General features: G+C 52.9%; 2 protein-coding genes across 2 annotated transcripts in view; one reads left to right on the top strand and one right to left on the bottom strand.

The window, feature by feature from the left end:
* The first annotated feature begins 1096 nt into the window (after nucleotides 1-1096).
* ARX (aristaless related homeobox) lies at nucleotides 1097-7648 on the top strand. Its single transcript, XM_034059961.1, has 5 exons — nucleotides 1097-1370; nucleotides 2476-3196; nucleotides 4484-4529; nucleotides 6351-6679; nucleotides 7408-7648. Exons 1-5 carry the CDS (start codon nucleotides 1178-1180, stop codon nucleotides 7646-7648), a joined length of 1530 nt encoding a protein of 509 aa, XP_033915852.1. The 5' UTR covers nucleotides 1097-1177.
* A 4779-nt stretch (nucleotides 7649-12427) lies between these two features.
* Nucleotides 12428-18857, bottom strand: part of POLA1 (DNA polymerase alpha 1, catalytic subunit) — a 192936-nt gene continuing 186506 nt past the window's right edge. Inside the window, exon 37 of the mRNA XM_034074563.1 lies at nucleotides 12428-13706. Coding sequence (XP_033930454.1) covers nucleotides 13534-13706 — 173 coding nt within the window. The 3' untranslated portion in view covers nucleotides 12428-13533. The remainder of the gene's footprint in view (nucleotides 13707-18857) is intronic.

Raw genomic sequence — 18857 nt, 5'->3', positions numbered from 1 at the left:
GCAAGGACACACGCAGGCATTTGCCCATCCTTTCTTTCAATTCCCGCTGGTCAAATAATTAGGAGACACGGGATTAGTACGGGAATTAATTGCGGCACGAAGAGAGTACGGGATTAGCACGGGCTGCCTTCCCGCCGGGGCTCTTGGCCGGGAATCACCCAAGCGAGCGGATAGGCTATTTGGGCTGGCCGGTTCCTCCGCCCTGCCGGTGCTGGCGGAAGCCCGGGACCAGGCGCGCACACGTAAACGGGGGACAGTCCCAGTTTGCCAGTCCCAACAGAGCCCAAAACGCCCAGAAGTGGAGCCCGAACCTGTGCTTGAACCGTTTAACGGAGAAGGAAGAATAGCGGGGAGAGGGAAAAAAAAATCCTGGGAGGGGGTTTCCACCCCTGAAGCGGCGTCGAAAGCCCCGCGGAGGGGGAGATGTGCGTGCGGGACAGGCAGCGGTGGCAGGGACAAGGAGCAGGGTGGGGGCCAGCACTGCGCCTGGCTGCACGCCCAGCCCTACCCGAGTACTCTCCGCCAGCTCCGGCCGCGGCCTCGCCCCGGAGACACCGCCCGGCGCTGGTTACGGTGAAGTCCCAGCAGCGGTTCCCACTGTTTTTAAGCACCGGCTGCGAGCGCTGCTACTGCGCGCTCTTGCCCGGCGCAGCAATCCGACGGGCTGCCGGGGGGAAAACCCGGAGTGGATTTCCCGGTGGGGCCCACCCCGTCTTGCTCGGGCATCGACCGGGAGTCAGGCCGGGACCGGCGGAGAGCGGGGCCGCCGTCGGGGAGGAGGATACAGAGCAAGGCTACCCGGGGGCTCTGCCACCGCTCATCCCGGTCATCCCCTACGGCTCCCGCCACTATGGAGCGGGGCGGCGCTGGGCGAGGCGCGGCGGGCGGGGTCAGGAGGGAGGGTTGGGGGGTGGGGGGCAGCGCGGCTGCTCGGGGCGGGCGCCGATCCGGAGTGATCCGATCCGGAGTTTGCTGGGTTCCGTCTGTCGGCGGCCGCCCGGCCTCCGGCGAGAGCCAATCAGGGTGCGGCTGGCCGCACGTGGAGCCGAGGGGACTCAAGAGCGCCGCGGCCGCCGCTCACTCCCCCCGTGACGGGCGTCCCGGTGGCACAGGGCAGCGCCGGGGGCCTCCGCGCCGCCGCAGCCCGCCCGGCCCTCGGCACGGCCCCGCCACCGCCATGAGTGGGCCGTACCCGGAGGAGAGCTGCCCCGAGCGCCCCGAGTGCAAAAGTAAATCGCCAACTTTGCTGTCCTCTTACTGCATCGACAGCATCCTTGGCCGGCGGAGCCCCTGCAAGGTGCGGCTGCTCGGCGCCGCTCCCAGCCTGCCTGCCATCGCAGCCCGGCCCGAAACCGATAAAGCCGCGCAAGGTAAGTCCCGACAACGACGCTCTGTCCTGCTCACTCCGCTTCTTCTCCCCGGCGTCTGGCAGGGCCGGCTGTCCTTTTCACCCCCGTCCCACTCCCCAAATCTCTGGCAGCCCAGTTTGGCTCCCTGCCCGGCTGGGACCGTAGCCGCCGTTATCTCTTTACTGTGCTTGTTTGCGGCTGCCTCGCTGCCCGGGAGAGCGTTCAGAGCCGTGCCCCAAATCCATCGCACTTAATCCCGCGCAGGTCGGGTACCGCCGCTTTAGGCTGGTCTCGCTTTCGATATAACTGTAATAATTTAAACTAAGCCAAAAGGATGCGAGCTGTGGTTCGCGCAGGGAAGGGCTCGTCTCTTCGCCTTAAGCTTGTAACGGATCTTGGCGAGTGGGCAGGGCGGGAATAACGGGGCTCCGGCAGCCGCCGTCCCCGGCCCGCAGCTGGGAGCAGCCACTCTGGGGTGGCGGCGAACCGGCCTGGTGCTCCCATGGATGGCCTCTCTCCCTCCGCTTTCCCTGTGTCCCCGGCTTTCGTATATAAGAGGGTTCCTTTCCTTCAAAACCAAAAAGAAACTTGGGGGGGCGGGGAGGCGGTAGGAGGGGGAACAAAAGGGAGAAAAAATAAAAGAAAGAAAAAATGTGCCCTACAACCGAACCAAAACCAACTGGAGGAGCCCCAGGCGAACGGGGACGGCGCTGCCCCGCCTAGCGGGGACGTGTCCGGCGGTCGCTGCTGCTGGGGAGGTGCCGGCGCAGGCCCGGGTCCGCCTGAGCTTTCGCCGCCTGTTCCAGTGCCGAATGGGAGCTGGGCCTGGCCTTGTACCAAGGGGAATGTCTTCCCAGGCCGAGAGCAGCGGCGAGGGCGGGAGCCGATCTGAGGGTGCGGAATGTGTGTGGAAGTCTTAGCTCGGTGCAGGGAGGAAAGCGATGCCCGAAGGGTGGCTGCGGGGCTGTAGTCTTGTCCTGGGTTCTTCGCGCTGATCCCACTGACCGTGTCTCTTTCTCTCTCTCCCCCTCTTCTCTCTTCCATCTCTACCTTTCTCCCCCACACCTACCCGTCCCGTCCGACTGCTGCGGCCGCTTATCCCTTTCCCACCTCATTCCCGGCGCAGGGTCCCCCAAGGGCAGTCCCCCCTTCGAGCCGGCTGAGCTGCACCTTCCCCCCAAACTGCGTCGGCTCTACGGGCCGGGCGGGGGCCGGCTGCTGCCGCCTCGGGCGGCGGGGCCGCGAGGGGACCGGCCGGAGGGGCGGCCGGAGGGAGGCGCCGGCCCCGTGCCCGCCGCCGCCCCGTGGGACACACTGAAGATCAGCCAGGCCCCCCAGGTCAGCATCAGCCGCAGCAAAAGCTACCGAGAAAACGCTCCCTTCGTGTCTCCGCCGCCTGCCCGGGACGAGCTGGGCAGCCCAGCCACGCACGTCGAGGAACGGCCGGGCCCCGCCGCCCCGGCCGCCGAGGAGGAAGAAGAGGAGGAAGAGGACGAAGAGATGCTAGAGGAGGAGGATGAGGAAGAAGAAGAGCTGGAGGACGACGAGGAGGAGGAGCTGCTGGGAGAAGACGGCGGGGGGCTCCTGAAGGAGGCCCGCCGGGGCACCGCCGCTGCCCCCGGAGCGGAGGGCGGGGATCTGTCCCCCAAGGAGGAGCTGCTACTGCACCCCGAAGACGGCGAGGGCAAAGACGGCGAGGAGAGCGTCTGCCTCTCGGCTGGCAGCGACTCCGAGGAGGGGCTGCTCAAGAGAAAGCAGCGTCGCTACCGTACCACCTTCACCAGCTACCAGCTGGAGGAGCTGGAGAGGGCCTTCCAGAAAACCCACTACCCCGACGTCTTCACCAGGTACCGGCACCGAGATCGCGGGCGAGCCCCGGGGGGACGGGTCGGGTCCGCGATGTACTGCACAGCCGCCTGCATCCTGGCTCCGGCATGAATTCTGCCGCGGACACCCCCAGGCTGGGAGGGGAAGGAGAGCAGGGCCGGGCTGCGCGGGGGGGCCCAGGATCCACAGGGCCCGGGCAGGCCGCCGCCGTGGGCTATTTTTACCCGCTCCCCTGCTCCGTTGCCGCCGGCGGGATCGGTTACTCGCTCTCTGAGGGGCTGGAGCCCGGCCCGGCCTGGGGAAACCCCGGCAGGGGCAGAGATAAAAGTGCCGCTGCCTAAAAATACCGGGCCGGCCCGTCGGGACCCCTCGCTGCCCGGAGCCGCCTCGGAGGCGCGGTGGAGCACTGCCCTGGTCTTTCGGGGACCTTCTGGGGACATTTTCTTGTTCAATAAGTGAGCCCCGCCGCGGCGGATATGGCTGGCAGCTTCTCAGCACGAAGTGCAGGCAGGGCAGGGTGGCAGAGCTCGCTGCCCGCAAATACACACATAAACCCCCCCTCGCCTTTAGGCTAGAGGAGGGCAGAGCCCCCAGACCCGCATTTTTCGATCAAATACACCCTCTGGTTTCTCGTTCTGTTCTTTGCCGGGGGGTGTCCGCGGGAGCGTTTTGTCCCTCTGCGTTCGGTACTGCATATAGCCCACGGGGCCCACCTCGCAGTCCCGGCCCCGGTAGAGGCTCTCTGGTGGGGGAACGGTGTGTGTGAACGTACGGCGCTTCTTTTTGTGTTTGTTTTGGTGGTTTTGGTTTGGGCTTTCTTTTCTCTGGGGGAAGAGAGGTGTTTTTTGTGTGTGTATTTTTACATCTTCGGCTTTTCCGCCGGGGCAGCAGGGTCCCGGTTACGCCAGGACCGCTGCTCTGCTGGGCACGGGGCTGCTGAGCGGGTTTTGTAACGCCTTAATGGTTTCCAATCCGCCTTAACGGCGGCACTGCACACTGCAGTACGGGGCGGCTCGGCGATACCCCCCCTCCCCTCGCCGCTGCTGCTGCGGGAACAGGCTGAATTTGGGGAGCGGCGGGAAGGGGTCGGGGGGAGGTTGTGCCCAAAAAGTGGGAGTCCTGACGGGCGCCCAGTCTGGTGTCACAGAGCCCGGCCGAAAGTCCGCGGGCGGACACCGCCTGCCGTCACTTTCGGCCCGGCTTCCTACGGGTACCGGGATATCGGGGCCCATCCGGTGCGCGGAGCCGCGGGCGGGAAGCATCTCAGGGTGCACCGGGCTGACGGCGCCGTATGTGTCTTCCTCCAGGGAAGAGCTGGCCATGAGGCTCGATCTGACCGAAGCCCGAGTGCAGGTGAGTAGTGGTGACGACGGGACCAGGACCGGGTGTCCCTCGGCGGCGCCCGAGGACGGGGTGGCCTCGGGCCTCCCCGACGGGCCGAGCCACCGGCTGGCGAAACCCGGTGCGGTTAAAACACGGGTACCCCGCGGAGCGTGGGTTGTTAGAGACCCACTCGGCCGCAAGCCGGGTATTTGGCTGGCATCAAATCTCCAATCGGGCTTCATAAAAGCCCACTTAGTGCTAGAACAAACAGGGCCATTTGAAGGCAAAATGTTGTTTGATTTCCTCTCCGCCCGCCCAAGGAGCTGGCTAATGCTATTTGATTTCCCATTTTTGATAGCAATAAGCCTGCATTGATCTAATAGCGAGTGAGTGCAATGCTATTAAAGGTGTTTGCCACCCCATACCAGAGTGCATTTCCCAACCCGGGTCTCATAACCAAAGAGACGATAAACACTGGGATGCCCTGATTGCCAACAGAAAACAGATGTCTCTGGGTTTGAAGCTGAGCAAATCACTTTACAGTTAAAATCGGGCGCTGATAAAGCATAATAAATTCCATATGGCTCATTTAATACACAACAGCTTCTTGCATTAGAGGGGCTAATGATGAGATTTGTCCCCTCCTTTCTGTTGACACATTTCTCCATTGTCAAACAGAGATGTGACAGCAAATCAGTATTTTCAGCTCAGGGGAACGAGTCGTGGGAAAGTTAAATAACTTTTAAAAACGAAAGGCACCCCCTTTCTCTCCCCTCTATTCACAGCAGAAGAGGTAATTAAGGGAATATGAATTATGAGAGTCCCTTCGTTTACCTCAGGCTTATTAATTCGAGGAGGGGGAATTGCGGCGAGGACAGCTTCCTAATCGAGTTTTAGCTGGGAAACACGCTTCCCTCTGTGCCACGCTACTGCCTGGCGCGACGCCGTGTTCCGCGTGGGAAGCGGTGCTCAGAGTCCGGCCGTGCGGGTGCCCCGCCGCGCCTCCTGTTTCTCTTTCCCTCGGGAGAGCCGGGGCCTCACGGCGGGTTCGCAACACGATCTCTGCCCCCACCACTTGAAACAGCTGAGAAATGCGTGTGTCTGCCCAGGTCCCGCCCCGCAGTGGGGAGCGATGCCTCCCGCTCGTTACTGAGCGGATCTTTCCCGTGCCTTTGAAACGCGGTGTCAATTTTTTCCTCTACCTCTCCCGTGTGTTAAGCCCGTGTTAGGTCACGATTTCTGCTGTGCGGGAGGGGGGCAAGAAGCTGGGGTCGGCAGCGCAGCGGCTTCCTGAGCAACTTCTGGAAAATAGAGCCTAAAGGGCCGCGAGGAAACGTGTACTTGGTGTTTGGTGGCCTCGCAAATTATTTATTCGTTTCAGACATTACTGAAATCACGATTATTTTTTTCCCTCGCTCTAAATCTAAGAGGGAAAAATAAAATCCAAACCGAAGTCCATGCTCCCCAAACGAAATCATTTGTAAATATTCCCTCCAGCAAACAGAGCCGCGCAGCTCCCGGTCTGGCTTCGCGCGTGGAATGCAAACACTCGCGTTCCGCCGGGAAAAGGGCGGTTTTAGCGCTGTCCCAGCGCGGTGGGTGTGGGACCGCGGTCTGCTCCCCCTGCACTGCCCGCCGCGCTGACCGCCGCAGCTGCGGCGAGGCTGACACCGCTCGGAGGGGCCACACCGGAACCCGCGCGGGGCTGCCCGCATCGCTGACACGCGTGGGCCCCGTTAGAGGTGGCGGCGGAAGAGCGAGTGCCGTCGGGCCGGAGCGGGGCTGCCTCGGGCTCGCCCAGGCGCGGTGTCGGGCAGGCGCATTAAAACCGGTTTTTCTTTTGGCTTTCAGGTATGGTTCCAGAACCGTAGGGCTAAGTGGCGGAAGAGGGAAAAGGCTGGGGCTCAGACACACCCCCCAGGTTTGCCTTTCCCTGGTCCCCTGTCAGCAACTCACCCCCTCAGTCCATACCTTGATGCTAGTCCTTTCCCTCCTCATCACCCAGCTCTAGACTCCGCCTGGACCGCCGCAGCCGCCGCGGCCGCCGCCTTCCCCAGCCTGCCGCCACCGCCCCCCGGCTCCGCGGCGCTGCCCCCCGGCGGGACTCCGCTCGGCCTCGGCACCTTCCTGGGCGCGGCCGTGTTCCGCCACCCGGCCTTCATCAGCCCCGCTTTCGGCAGGTACCGGACACCGCGGGGGGACTCGGGCCGGGCCGCGGTCACCCGCGCACCTCCCGCGCGTCGCGTGGGGAACCGGGCTCGCGCGGGCGTCCCAGCCGTTCGAAATTGGAGCGCTGGCGGCCGCCGCCGATTGGGCGCCGCGAGGGTCACGTGCTCCCGCCCCCGGCATCTCATTGGGCAAGGGGGGGGGGGGGCTTTACGTGCCCCCTTCCCTCGCCGTCGTGGGTGCCCGGCCCGCGGGCACCGCTGCGGTGCCGGCATTTGCAGGGAGGCCCCGGGGGCAGGGACGGAGCCGGACCCGGTGTCCCCACTCAACACGAGATGGGCGCGGGCTGTCCCGGGGTGCCGCGAGTGTTGGGCGCATCGGGAGCCCGGCGCGGGCAGGTGTTTGCCCGTGGGTAAGGGCGGGTTTGAGTGGCTCCGCCAGGCTGAGGCTGAGCCGCGCTGGTGTCCAACACAGCCGGGGTCGTCCCGTCGGGGCAGACGGAGAGGGGTGAGGCTCTGCTGATGGACGGGGCGAGTGTACTCTTCATGAGGCCAAGTGATCCCCCGGTATTTTTAGCGCCATCCAGGCAGAAGCCACCCCGAGCCCCGGCCCCCCCCCCCCCCAAAAACACCCTTTTTCCTTCAGCGTCGGGTTTTTGGAGCGGGTCCGTGAGTCGAGAGCTGCCGGGCAGAAGCATAGGGCGCCGGCTCGGCAGTGACGGCCGTCTCTGCTTCCCTTTCAGGCTCTTTTCCACCATGGCCCCCTTGGGCAGCGCCTCCAGCGCTGCCACCCTCCTGCGGCAGCCAGCGCCTACCCCCGAGGGCGCGGTGGGCTCGGCGGGGCTGGGGGACCCGGCTAGCGCTGCCGCCGACCGGCGGGCCTCCAGCATTGCCGCCCTGCGGCTGAAGGCCAAGGAACACGCCGCCCAGCTCACCCAGCTCAACATCCTCCCCGGGAACAGCACCGGGAAAGAGGTGTGCTAAGGCCCGGCTGCGTCCCGGGGCGCGGCTGGGCTGCGGGGGGAGAGGGGAGAAAGAAGGGAGAAGGGAGAGTAAATACACGGATAAAGAACGGTCACCTCAGACAGCACGAATCAAGACCAAACGGGGGGGAGGGGGGGGGGCGAATAACAGTAATTTGGGGAGGGGGGAACCAAACACATGAGGACCAGCAGCTGAGTCTGCGATGGGTTCTCGAGGTGGGAACGCGGAGACAGCGAGCGCCTCTCGCATCAGCTCTCACACGAGTGAGCCGACACTTGGCGGCTCCTCGGAAAGTAACTCCTTGGCTGGTACATTTCCTAAATGTACGGCGTGTTCAGTTCCTCTCCGAGCAGTCAGACGAGAAAAAAGAGGAAAAAGAAAAACCCAATAAACGTTATTCCATGTTAGCGTCACAGACACGGAACAGTTTTCCTTCTGTTTATCTGGCAAGGAAAAAAATTATTGAAAGCAACAAAAATTGTAATTAAGAAAGGGGGAAAAAAAAGCAAAAAAAGCAAAGGGAGGGGGGAAAGGTGCCCAAATCTTCTTAAAACCGCATCTGGGACGATGTGAGATTGGTCTGGCAGGAGCACTGGAGAACTTCTTACGTGTGGCTGCGGCGAGCTGCGTGCGCTCCCCGAGGGGGCTGAGAGTCCGTCTGATGCTGTGGGATGAACCAGTGCACTTAAGGGGAAGGGTCCGTCTTTTTTTCTCGTTATATTCTTTGTCACTACACCAACCAAGGGTTTTATATCAAACCAAAGGGAAATACTCTGCTAGAATATGGACTGTTGAAGTCACTAAACTGTGATTATTGATTCTGTACATACCGTTGTTATAAAAAAAGAAAAAAAAAAGAACAGAGCTTTGTATATTTGAAATGTTATAAAACGATTGCACTCAGTGTAGTGTTGTAAAAGTTTGTCATTCTGTAGATCTTTACTGTGTTGTAGATATCCTATAGGGCTCCTAGACAAATATTTATGTACAAACCCTTTATTTAACTTATTAACTGTAGAGGTTTCTGAAACCCTCAAGAGGCAATGGTACAGTACCTTTTTCCGTGTAATGTCGTTATTGTTAACACTTTTCCTTGCTACCCGGTGGAGAAGTGCCACGTTCGGAAAATAAACAAAAATATATGTTTAACAAAAAAAGAAAGAAAGAAAAGAAAAACAAAGAAGGAACCACAGCCCGAAAGGGGAGCCCGCTCCCTGCGGGGCTGCCCGGGGATAAACCCCGAGCTGCCAAGGGTTACCGGTCGCCCCCCCATCCGTACCGCCACCTGGACCCCGCCGCGCTCGGGGGCCGCGGGTGACCCATGAACCGGGGGCGACTGCCAGAGCTGGGGGCCGCGGGGTGCCGGCGGTCCCGCTGGGGAGGGGATTCTCCGCTCTCGGGGCCCGGGGCTCCCACAGCGGTACCTGCCCGTGTTCTGCCGTGAGGGGCAGGGGCCGCCGCTCGGGTCAGAGACCCCGCGCAGCTGGAAGCCGCCCCACGCACCCCCCAGGCGGGGATGGGGCAGCCCCTGGTCCCGCCGCTGCCGAGAGCCGAAACGGCGCATGAGGGGTTTGAGGGAGCGCTTGGCTTGGCTCCCTCTCCCCTCCTGGGGGCAGGAAAGTTTCTCCATGCCTGTTCCTTGTGTCTGCTCCCCCCGTTCTCCCCGAGATGAATTTCCTTTTTCTCCCCACTTTCCGTTATCCCGTTTTTAACTTTCATTTTAATTTTAATTTCAATTTTTTCTTTTTTTTCCTTTATTTTCCTTTTTTTAGGGGTCGTGCATCTCTCTCCCCTGCCTCTTCCACGGGGCAGGAGCAGAAACACATGAAACCCCGCGGAAGGCAGCGGCAAAACCCGCTCCATTTCCCCGGGATGCCTCTATGGGCCCCGGATTCCCCTCACCAAGCCCCGTTCCCCCATGGGCGGCGGGTGTGGGGCCGGGCCCCCCCCCCCCCCCCAGGAGCGGAGGCTTGTCCGGGGATTTTGGTTTAACGGCGGCACCGCTCCACAACGGCTGTCGGGGTCTGGTACAGGGGAAGAGCCTGGCTCCATCCCGGCCACTTGAGCGCACCGAGGTGGTCTGGCCCGGCCTGGTTCGGTCCCTCCCGTCTCTCCGGGTAGCTCCGGGAACCGTCGGTCGGGAAGCGCCGCCGGAGCCGGTACCTCCCGTGGGAGCCAGGCCGACCCTCCGCCGCGGCGGCCGCATCACCCACAGCGGTTCACACCCCACACCCCCCAGAGGTGTTTCTGAGTTGTAAAAACCACCCTAGGCTTGGGGAAAATCATACATAGCTAGGGGGAAATCAGGCTCGTTCTCGGGCTCCGATGAAAGGCGCCGGCTGAAATATACATTTTTTCCTTAAAGAAAAGGGAATCATTATCAAGCCATTACGCATTAAGAAATGTCATTCAGTCATTTTTATTCTTTCCGCTGAAATCTTCGTAAAAGCCCGAATCATACTTCTGCAAGCGGCAATTTTGTTAATCCAGGGGGTTATTACTCTGGTCCCTTATTAGGATCTCTACCGCTGCCAAGCAATCCTATAACCCTCTCAAAAGAAGTTTACCTCCGTGTTATAAACCCAGTCGTGGTATTTATACTGCACAATAATTAGTGTATTACCTGAAGGCGCTAACAGGTTCATTTTATCTCCGCGCAGCCCCCCCTTTCCCCCTTCCCCCCCCCCCCCCCCCCCGCCTGCCCATAGAAAGCTTGTGCCTCCTCCGGCGCTGCTGGAGTGCCGAAGGGGGGCTGAAGGCAGGCTCGGAGCACTCTCCCCTTTCGCCGGGCCTTAATTCCCATCTCTTTCTGCTCTCATCCAATTAGTGCGGTGTATTAAGCGGTTTATCATCTCATAGTCAGCTATTGAGAGAAACAAGGCGAACACTTTGCAATAGAGCCTGCTCTCCTTTGACACCCTCAGGTACTTACATATTCCACTGTGCTATGAATAATAGAGGGAGAATAGAGCACTAATTCCCTCATCAAAGAATGCCTTGTCTGCTGCTTTGCTCAACAACACCATTCGGATCAAAAGAAAAGCAATAAAGCTTAGCATAACAAAACGAAACCTACTTATTAGCTTAGTGGTTAAATTAATGCAGAGCCGCTGCTATTCAAACCCAAGGTTTGAAAACAGCCTCCAACCACCTGATAATGCCGCCTTCGGGATGGAGGAATTTTAATCGGAAATTTGAGGCTGGCGCAGATGAGTTAATCTATTAAACTGCTATAAGGGAGGCTGCGGGAGGACGGGTCCAGGAAGGGGCTCTGCAGAAGCCGGGGAAGGATGGAAAAGGGAAGAGAAGTAAAGAAGAAGAAGGTGATGATGGGCTCCACTCCGGCAGCAGCAAAAAGTCTTCTTTCTCTATTGCCTCTGACAGGGGAAAAGGGGGGTTGGCAGAGCAACAGCCGCATTTGCCGGTGGGAATTGGTTTTCCTATCACATATGGCATCATCGAAACCTGGCTACAGGCTCCATACATCAACACTCCTCTTCCCCAACTGCAAATAAATACAAATAAACACAAACCTTAATTTTAACAGCCTTGCGGGGAGGCAGGAACGAGGGACAGGAGGGCAGGGAAGGCGTTTCGGGCTGCATCAGCCTCAAGCCGCAGACCTGCACACTCCGTTCCCCCCCCCCCCCCCATTTACAGCTCCTGCATTTACCAGCTCCGTTTAAACGCTGTAAAGATGATTTTGCGTTTCCCAGCCTTTCTCCGGGGCCAAGATGAGGCATCGTGCCCGGAGCTGATTAGGGGTGGGAGGAGGGAATCCACTTTCTTCCTTGCCAAGACTCCGGCTCTGCTCTGACCAACTCTGCTGAATCAAAACTGGCCTTAATTTGGGGTACAAAGCCCCCCGGACTGCGGTGCCCCGCCCGCCCTTGCCCTCCACCATAGAACGGGGCTCTTCTGCGGCTGTGCGGGGGGAGCAGACCCTTGCAGGGCCACTATATACTGCTGCACCCTACACAATCATTCCACAACACTCTCATTTAATCTAAACATCCCTAAACTTGCAAATTAACAGGCTCTTCAGCTGTAATTATACAGATACATACAAGTGCCACAGGGTCAGGTTATGCCGTATCTATCCATTTTATTTGTATACCTAAGGTTTGGAGGAGAAGGTCACACTTTCTGCTTTCCTAAGGCATTCTACCCGGTTGATATCAGTAATATCTTCATAATCCTATTTGGCTTGGACATGGAGAATCTGAAAAACCCCGTGTGAAATCACAGGAAGCCAGAATCTTTCAAAGAGCTGCAACATCAACATGCCATCCAGGCAGCAACACCGTCTCCCCAGGACAAGCCTCCAAATAAAAGTCTCTTGTACAACAACCAAACTGAACACGTTGGGACGGAGTGAAAGCCTGCCAGGGGTGTGGGCTAGCACCAAGAGAAAGCCAGGGACTGAGCAGGTTCGATTTCTCGTGTAATGTGACTCAGTATGCCTAAAAATGAACTAAGCCCCAAAAGTTGCTCAAAAGATGACTGTGTATTTAAGCATTACTTGTACTGACACACAGCATCTTCTGATGTGATTGTAGGGACAAATGAACCTCACAAAATACTTCAGTGCAGACACATGTATCCCTTTGGTGAGCAACACGTTTGTGCTGATGCTCTTACTTTTTCTTCTTCAAGCTCCCTTTGCTAGCAGCCGACCATCAATGAACACATGAGCACTTCTGGAAGAGCAGGATGTCTGGAACAACCCGATGCAGCCTGGTGTGTTTTCAGCAGTCAGATGATCAAGACACGTTCTCTTTTACTAGAAAACTTTATTCTTTTTTTCCTTCAAGTATTAAGAAATTTTTACATTTTATACTGTAGAAGATATAAAAGTTTTTATAACCTTACAGGAATATATCACATTGCAAACTTAACAGCAAGCACAAGCACAATAATATTCTACGTACGAAGGCACGGACCCAAATTTATGCTCCTTTCTTGTCAGATCTGCTTGTCATTTTATTAGAAGTGAAAAATACAACTTCTTTATAAAAACCTTAGAAACTCCAATACAGTAATTATTACAGAACAGCAACAATGATTCTCCGCTCTCCTTTCCCCCATTACTGGTTACAATGCCATCACAAACATGTTTTTCCCTATGGGTTTCTTACTTCCAAATCCTTCGCATGAAGGAAATTAGATACAGTTATATCCTGCATATGTATGAAATGGGGTTTGTACATGTGCATCTCTTTACATCCAGGCAGAAGGTTCCAACATAGCAAACACTTAAAGAGAAAGACTTGGAAAGATGGTCCCTATTTTTAGCACTTCCAGGTTTCAGTCATTACTTTTAATAAATTTGAAAGCAAAGCGTCCCTACCTCTGTTCAGAAGGTGTTAGGACACCTAAAGGCATGTAGGTTTAGTATTGTTTTTAATTGGTATGTTTATGATTAGGAAGAAGATAAACTGTGAAAAGGCAAAAACATTAGTGCTCCTACTGAGACCTCAACTAACCTCTCTTCCTGAGAGCACCTCTACTAAATACCCTGGAGCAAAGTCTAGGATCACTTACATTCCAGCAACTCTCACTGGGAATTATCCAATTAAAGCAGCAATTCCCCCACCCCCTTTTCCCTCACAGGTCTACATACACAACAAAATAGACTGCCAAACTCAACTGCTCCCTTTTTAATAACCTTGGCTTCTCAATGAAGAGGAAAACAGAAGGTAAAACCACCTCGAGTATTTAATGTCCACATGACTCACAAGTCCCATTCTCATATTCCATTCTTCCTCTTCTGAGGAGACAAGATTATTAAAACATCATTGTGCACACTGAGATAGACAACTGCTTTAGAGATCACAACTGTTAAACAAGGAACTAGCCTCTCACTTCCCTCCATTTTTAATCAATCACTGTCTTTCATTATTGGACTCTCCCACAGACCTTCCTATACTGATGGTGAAGAGTTTGCTGAGGTTCACTTCTGAGTAGCCACTTGTGGACAGATATTTGTCTACAGTGCTCTTCAGTCTTTTGTAGGCCTCAGAGACTTCCTTCCTGTGTGGCTTCTTCTTCAAATGCTCTGATAGAACAAAGAAAAAAAAGCAGAGAAGGATTAAATGACCGCAAAAAGTCAGTACTTTTCCATTCACTGCTACTGCAAGTCATGATATTTTGAAATACAAGGTGAGTGTGAAGGCTAGTAAAAATGACATTTACAAGCAAGCGCTTCCAACTTCTGGTGCCTTCCCCCTGCTTCTCCCTGTACTGCACCGTACCAGCCAGTGAGAGGCCACGGTGAACCTGCTCCCTCAGCCCCAACGGTATGGGTGCAGTGTTTCCTGCCTGGAGCTGCAAAGAAGCACCACTTGCCCAGCCATGTCGCCCACCTAGAGTGAAATGGAGTTCACCAAGTCACAGCAGAGAAAATAAGTGATGTCAGGGCTGGCTCTGAAAGGATCTAATTTAAAAAGTGCCTTAACTTGGTGAGACCTATGCAGAGATTGTGTATGAGGTAGGGAAAGATGCTGCCTAAGTTTGGCTTCAGAAGTGAAGGAAACCATGCTTCACTTCCCTCATTCCCACTGCTGTGAATACTGGCACTAGCAAAACTTGGGACAAACTTATTACACGTCTTGTGCATTCTCACATGCATCTTGTGTGCAGGACGGAAATAGTGATGTTCAGCACTACAGAGTCATGGGAAGGAAAAGGACAGTACAACAAACAGGGGAATTCCATGCTATCCTACCCTAAAACAGAGAGAAGATGGCTGGTATCTCAACCAGAAGACATCAGGTTCACCTGATGCATGAATGAAGAGAGCCACTCCCAAATTCTTCACCAATAATACCTGTGAAGAAATGTCTGAAATGCAACACATTTATTCACCTGCATGTCTCCGTGTGTGCAAACTCATGCTCATGTGTCCTGCAGTGAAGCCCAAACTGTTCTATTTTTTTGTTGTTAAATTTCATGCCATCAAAAAAAAATCTATGGATTTTTGTTTGGGTGGTTGTCTGGCTTTTGTTTTACAAAGGCTGTGGACAAAGACCAAAAGGGCAAAATACTGATATATATCAATGCCAGCTTGATGCAGATCTGGTGCAGTTGTGCTCCTCCTTTCCAACCAGCTCCATGTTCTAGAAACACGAGTTCCTACCCAAAAGCCTGTGTCTGCAGTTACACCTTGGAACAGGTAGTGCTGGACAGTGCATTACTGAGCACACAAGAAGAATATGCTGCAAAAGGAGGTGCCCTCCCAGGCAGGCTGGAGGTACTCCAGGTCAAGCAGAATTATAAGAAGATGGCACAGGTACCTAAGGGTCAAGCTTTCAAGCCATTTAGGCACAACATAAGCATGTGTCTTGGGAGCAACCTACACAATCCTTCTGCTGCTCATCAGCTGTGCCTAAAAGCTGTTGTCTTATTTCTTCCTGTCACCTTCACAACATTGGTACTGCCCTCGTCACGCTGTGAACTTGTAACAAAGGAGCCTCCATCCCCTCTTGAACGGCTTTTACTATACAGCACAAGTTAAGATAAAAAAACAGTTGTCTTTAAAGAAGCTGAATTTCTGTAAGAGAAGCATTTGGAGGAGACGGACATGCTGTTTTTTTGAGCCCACCTGTGTGAGGGAAGAAGTGACTCTTTTGCAGTGACTCCTGCAACATGACCAAGATAAAGATGTCCCATGGGACACACCTTTGTCTCCACAGCCATGACAAGGAGTGCTACATGAGAAGTTAGAGGGAAGAGGGGCACAGGAACAGAAATAGCTATTACATATTTGGTGTTTCTGAATTCCTCCTCCCTGAGGATTTACAGCTATTTTTTGTTGAGCTTCAGATGTTTAAAGATGAGCTCAGAAGATCAGCTACTGGATACGATACAAACAGCAACGTTTTACTGAGCAGTTGCCACCTGCTTAGGTTTTCCATGCTCTTCACAAAGTTCCACTGAACTCAATTGCTCTGCATGATGCTATCAAATCTTCAAAAATTAAATTAAAATTTAAATTAATGATGCCTGTTTGAGTAACTGAATATGTTGATTAAAAGCACTTTGGTAAGCACCTTTCACGCATCCTTGTGATGAACGTAGGTATTGTGCTGTCATATTCAGATTTAGGTATTGCCAACTTTGGGCAGTAAGCACACAGCGGAAGATGCATAATTAAAGATAACACATTCTCACCATTATCGAAACAGTAACAGACTCATGTCTTTTGACAGAATTCAGATTTCCTTAAGCTACACCACCAATACAATAAAAAATTTGATTACAAGAATCTGTTCATTAACAGACTGAAGTCACTACAGCATAAACATGTTTAATGATCCTGAAATTATTTAAATGTGGGGTTTAATTAGACAAACATTGAAAATTGCAATAACCAGATCCATAAAAACACCAAACCTACTTTGCCACAAATTCAGCACTAACTAGTTTATGCATTTCCATGATAAATTATATATGTAAGTGGGTTCACTTGCCACTGCTCACATGTTAGTAAAACCACACTCTTTATACCAAGGAACAGTGGAATATACCATCTTTGTAGTTCCAAACTAGGCTAAAATAGTTTCAAGCTTCCTGGAGCTCAGGAAGGACCAAGGTGAAATGTATCAATGGGGAGAAATAGCTGGCACATGTGAACAGAACAGGAATGCACATTAATCACGAGAATGATGAGGCAAACAATAAACCGGGACTGAAAGTATAGAACAAAAATAGAGGCCCGTGTACAGCTCCAATGCAGGCTCCAGCCATCCTGCTAATGGAGCGCCTACCTCCCCCCCCGCCATTAAATCTTAACTTCAATTATATGCGATAACCTTTCTGACAGTACGCTTCAAACATTTCTTAGATGCAATTACCCTCGTAGAGGCAAGCAGGAAAGGGTGGAATGAAAAAAAAGGAGAAATATGAGGGGCCTCGTTGAAGTAATGAGGCCAATTTTAAGTTTCAATTATAAGAGAATGGGAGCTGGGAGCTCCGGGAGGAGAGGCAGGCAGCGGCTGTGTCTGCAGCACAGCCACACCATGCATTTGAATGACACAAGTGCATCTGATGACTGGGGAGAAGAGATTTAAAGAACTGTAGTAATACAGAGCAGGGGAAGATGAGAGAGGACACAGCTCCTGATGTGTTTACCTCCTTTGCTGATGGGATATTGACTTTTCCCACCAGGTTGGTTAGAAAGGGGACTATTTACGCTGCCACACAGCAGAGTAAGAATGACAACCAGCATCACTCTGCTCCTCTGAGTAAAAGACATCTGTGACCATCGTATATCACACTGCCAGTCAATACCTTCGAGTTACCATACCATCCAACTTAGAGATGCATATAAAAGCTCCTACTTTCTTTCTAAATGAGAATTTAATCAATAATGCACCTAAGGCCTTCTGGAAACTAAACTATACAAACTGCCTGAAATTGCCTTTCAGTACTCAGTCACATTCCAAAATAGTTCTACACCTATTATCACCCATCACTGTTTCAGTAATATCCGAGTTCAGCAGCAAGCAAATCTTTTAAGACAATCACTGTTGCAGAATGCATACCTGGCTATACCTAAAGAGCATACTTATACGCATGCAGACCAAAACAAATATACAAATGAAAAATAAAATTAACAGAAATTGAACAAAACAAAAAAAAAAGGTGGGGGGGGGGGGAAGGGAAGATGTGCTTCTGACTGTATAGAATCAAAATTCAGGTACTATATTCTCTAAAGTTAATAAATCACTGACTCTTATAAAGATTTTAGAATCATATCACAAAGACTCCCCCCCCCAACATAACTGCTCCCTTGTTCCCTTCACAAACAAGGCTGAACTTCTGTATGTCCCTGTCAAATTCGGCACCCCACCCAAGTCTGTTTAGCTACTTAGGAATATTTCTATATTATTAGAAGGAAAAAAAAATAAATTAAGAGGTACCTGAAATCCATTTACCCCATACTGTTGTACTGATAGCTGGAAGCAAGGATGCAAATATTTGGAGGTTATCTATACCTGGTCATGTGTTTTCCATTTTTCCATTTACTGCAATTTCCCCTCTTTCCTATTAAAATGACACTAAATAACATGATGGTCAGGATCAAGAACTTTTGTTCTTGGATTCCCAAAGACATGACTCCATGAAAGTCTAGTGGTTTGTTCCCTACTGATTGGACCATTGAATTGTGTCATATTATTAAACACTCTCCCCTGATTATTCTGTTGATAGCCTGCTCTTCAAAGTGAGAAGTAAAAATATATTCACCTTTTTTTGTATTTGTGTGCATGTACCTCCACTGGGTATGTGAGAAATAATACAGGTGCCTATGAACATAGTGCCAAAATGGTTTGGTTGGTTTATCTAGGAAGGCACTAAAAAGGCTGTGGAATACCCTTGATGTGTCTCTCTCACACTTTTATTTAAAGAGTTAAAGAACATACCAAATTAGCTACTGAATTTTTTACATCGCCTACTGGTTATTGTATTTTAATTACAGCGAGCTTAGACACACAGGCAGCAGTCTCTGTTCCAAATATCTGTGTTTCATTTATTTCTGTGCAAAGGTAGCAAACAACAGTCAGTCATAATTGGTTCTGTCAGATGTTTTACAGTCAGTCATAATTGTCTCTGTCTAGAGGTGTGTCAATTTACTGCAAGTTAAATAAATATTCTGTCTATTATGATATCAGGTTATGTAAGCCATTTTTTTAATTGCATGGGTTCCCCTTTCATAATCCTCAGCACCCCTATTTATATTGTTAACCTTAACTTTGCCATTTATGGAATGTCAATGAAAAAAGTCAACAGTAATTTAATGAACAGACATGCAAGCCACTATCATACTTGCTTCTTTATTTCTAATGAAATACAATCAAATTAGGCTATAGGGTGATTAAATCATACTGTCTTTACAGTGCTCGCCTCAAATACCTACCAGTGATGCCAGTTCACTGGCCTAAAGAAGATTTACTAACCTAAGTCTTAACTGATTCCTGTTTTTTTGCTAAAGAAAATAAACCTCCCAACTCGAACCACCTTCTAAGCCATGCAGTCCTACAAAATAAGAGATGTTGACCAAAAGGGCTGCATTTCCCCTCCAGGCTGCCAGGATTGCACCTCCATCCATTCTGTGTGATCACACAAATGTAAGTCAGAGCACTTCTAATGTGATCATGGTCTTCCTCCCACAAGAGTATATGGCAAACTTGGGATCCCACAGGTCTAC

Source organism: Melopsittacus undulatus, chromosome 2 (genome assembly GCF_012275295.1).
Source record: "Melopsittacus undulatus isolate bMelUnd1 chromosome 2, bMelUnd1.mat.Z, whole genome shotgun sequence".
NCBI lineage: Eukaryota > Metazoa > Chordata > Aves > Psittaciformes > Psittaculidae > Melopsittacus > Melopsittacus undulatus.
This window is presented reverse-complemented; position numbering and strand designations above follow the sequence as displayed.